General features: G+C 40.1%; 1 protein-coding gene across 1 annotated transcript in view; it reads right to left on the bottom strand.

Annotated features, from left to right (window-relative positions):
* Positions 1-339: 339 nt before the first annotated feature.
* Positions 340-1,938, bottom strand: part of LTBP1 (latent transforming growth factor beta binding protein 1) — a 184,834-nt gene continuing 183,235 nt past the window's right edge. Inside the window, exons 30-31 of the mRNA XM_009636439.2 lie at positions 1,751-1,900; positions 340-509 (exon numbers count right to left, since the gene is read on the bottom strand). Coding sequence (XP_009634734.1) covers positions 340-509; positions 1,751-1,900 — 320 coding nt within the window. The remainder of the gene's footprint in view (positions 510-1,750; positions 1,901-1,938) is intronic.

Raw genomic sequence — 1,938 nt, forward strand, 5'->3', positions numbered from 1 at the left:
AGCAATAGTAAAAAAAAAAAAAAAAACCAAACCAAAAAACCAAAGCTCTTCTGTTTAAAATAACAGCACTGTTTTTGCTTATTTTGAAAGATACTTTTTTTCTTATGAACACACTATATAGTTGATTGTTTCTTTCATAGAGTAATGTGTCCATTTGGTCTGTCGCTTCAGTGAAGCTGATATACAATCAGCCCATCATGTCTCACCTTTGACACATTTTAATGCTTTTCTCCCCTTACGTTCGCTACTGCGGTGCCTTCTCTTCTCAAGTTAAATACTTTTCTTCCTTTTTCTTTATACAGTGCAGAGTATATGGGCTTAGGATATGGAGATTTTCCTCTACTCCAGTTCACTGTCTAGTTCTGAGCTCAGTGGTGTGCAGTAGTTTGGCTTGTCTGAAGGCACGTACCCGGGGAGACACAAACACTTGTACGAACCTTCTGTGTTAATGCATTTGGCATTCTTGCAGAGAGACATCCTGCTGTTCAACTCGTTGCACTCGTTCACATCTGCAAAAAGGGGACATCAAAACACATGCACTTAAGTCTCGTGTGTAGGTAGAACTCATTTATTTCCAGCATTGTCAGGAGTAGAATGTACTGCATGAATACACTGAGAATTGTCTTTTCTGTTCAGACCAGGTGCAATTAGGCTGGGTCAAAAGCTGTAACAGGTGGGAGTTTTATTGGGAAGAGGTGGAAGTTATCATAGGACATCGATAGTGTATTAAATGGCCTTAAACTGTTAGAACACCAAGTCCAGATTCAGCCTAAGCTGCAAAACAAAAATTTAATAAACACTTACAGGTTTTATGTGATGACTGAAAAGTGGATTATAAGAAAGAAGCTCTGAATTCTTAGTATAATATCTGTATTTTTAAAAATCGAATAGGAGCTGTTGCTGTTGTCAACTAAATAGTTGTGAACAGCAAACTACCTGCACTCGGTATTGTGCAGCACTGGCCTGAAATACGCAGGAGCTACATAGTTTCTCTCTAAGCAGACCATCTTGCCATTAAGTCCTGAAGATGACAAGGCATGCAGGCAGCTCACCATGATACAGCTGGGAGACCTCAGCTGTGGGTTACAAACCGGAATGGTAAGCAAGGTTAGTACAGACCGTAAACTGAAATACCCCCCCAAGGTCTCTACTAGGCTTCTACACTGAGGGATGGTGTTTTGCTTAATCATCTCACTGACACTTGCCATTCCTGTGTTTTGTTGTTTTAATTGAAGACATAGTCATTAGATGTCCTGGTCAGTAGCTGTGGAGATTTACTAGTTTGAGAGTGAGAGGAATAGTCTGGTCTGTTGTCTGTTGAAACTGGTGAGAATCAGGGGCTAAGCCCCACCAAGGGGTTATCTGCATATTTAGGTGACTCAGCCACTCCAAAAATCTGCTCCTAAAATTACTCTTCTACTCTGGATCCAGTTCCCTCATCTTAGCTCACTAAAGCCTTTGAAAAACATTTGTTCTGTATATTAGTGTTAAGTTATTGATATAAGTTTAAGTTTCATTACTCAAATGTGTCTGCTCATTTCTAGGCTCTTAACCAAACACAGCTGAAATGACCAAGATGAACTGAGGAACAACAACTTATTTCTGTAACAATATTTACAGTAAATCCAAGTTAGCATCTTTAATACAATTCAGGTGATCATCTACAACCCCTTTTGCTCTAGCCCCTCCTCAGGTCAAGTGACTGCATGACAGACTAACAGAAGAAGATGAAATAATATGCCAGCCTCACCAACACAAGTCATTTTGGCCATGTCCAGGTGATAACCATCAAAGCAGTCACAGGTGTAGCCTTCCTGGACTCTTACACATCGGCCATTTTCACATCCATTCAGAATACCACATTCCTCTGCTTGTAACTCCTCAAAGCTGTTCAGAAAACCTGAGTGGAGAAAGAATTGCAAACACATTAGTTACAGA

Source organism: Egretta garzetta, unplaced genomic scaffold (assembly GCF_000687185.1).
Source record: "Egretta garzetta isolate BGI_Z169 unplaced genomic scaffold, ASM68718v1 scaffold54, whole genome shotgun sequence".
NCBI classification, from domain to species: domain Eukaryota; kingdom Metazoa; phylum Chordata; class Aves; order Pelecaniformes; family Ardeidae; genus Egretta; species Egretta garzetta.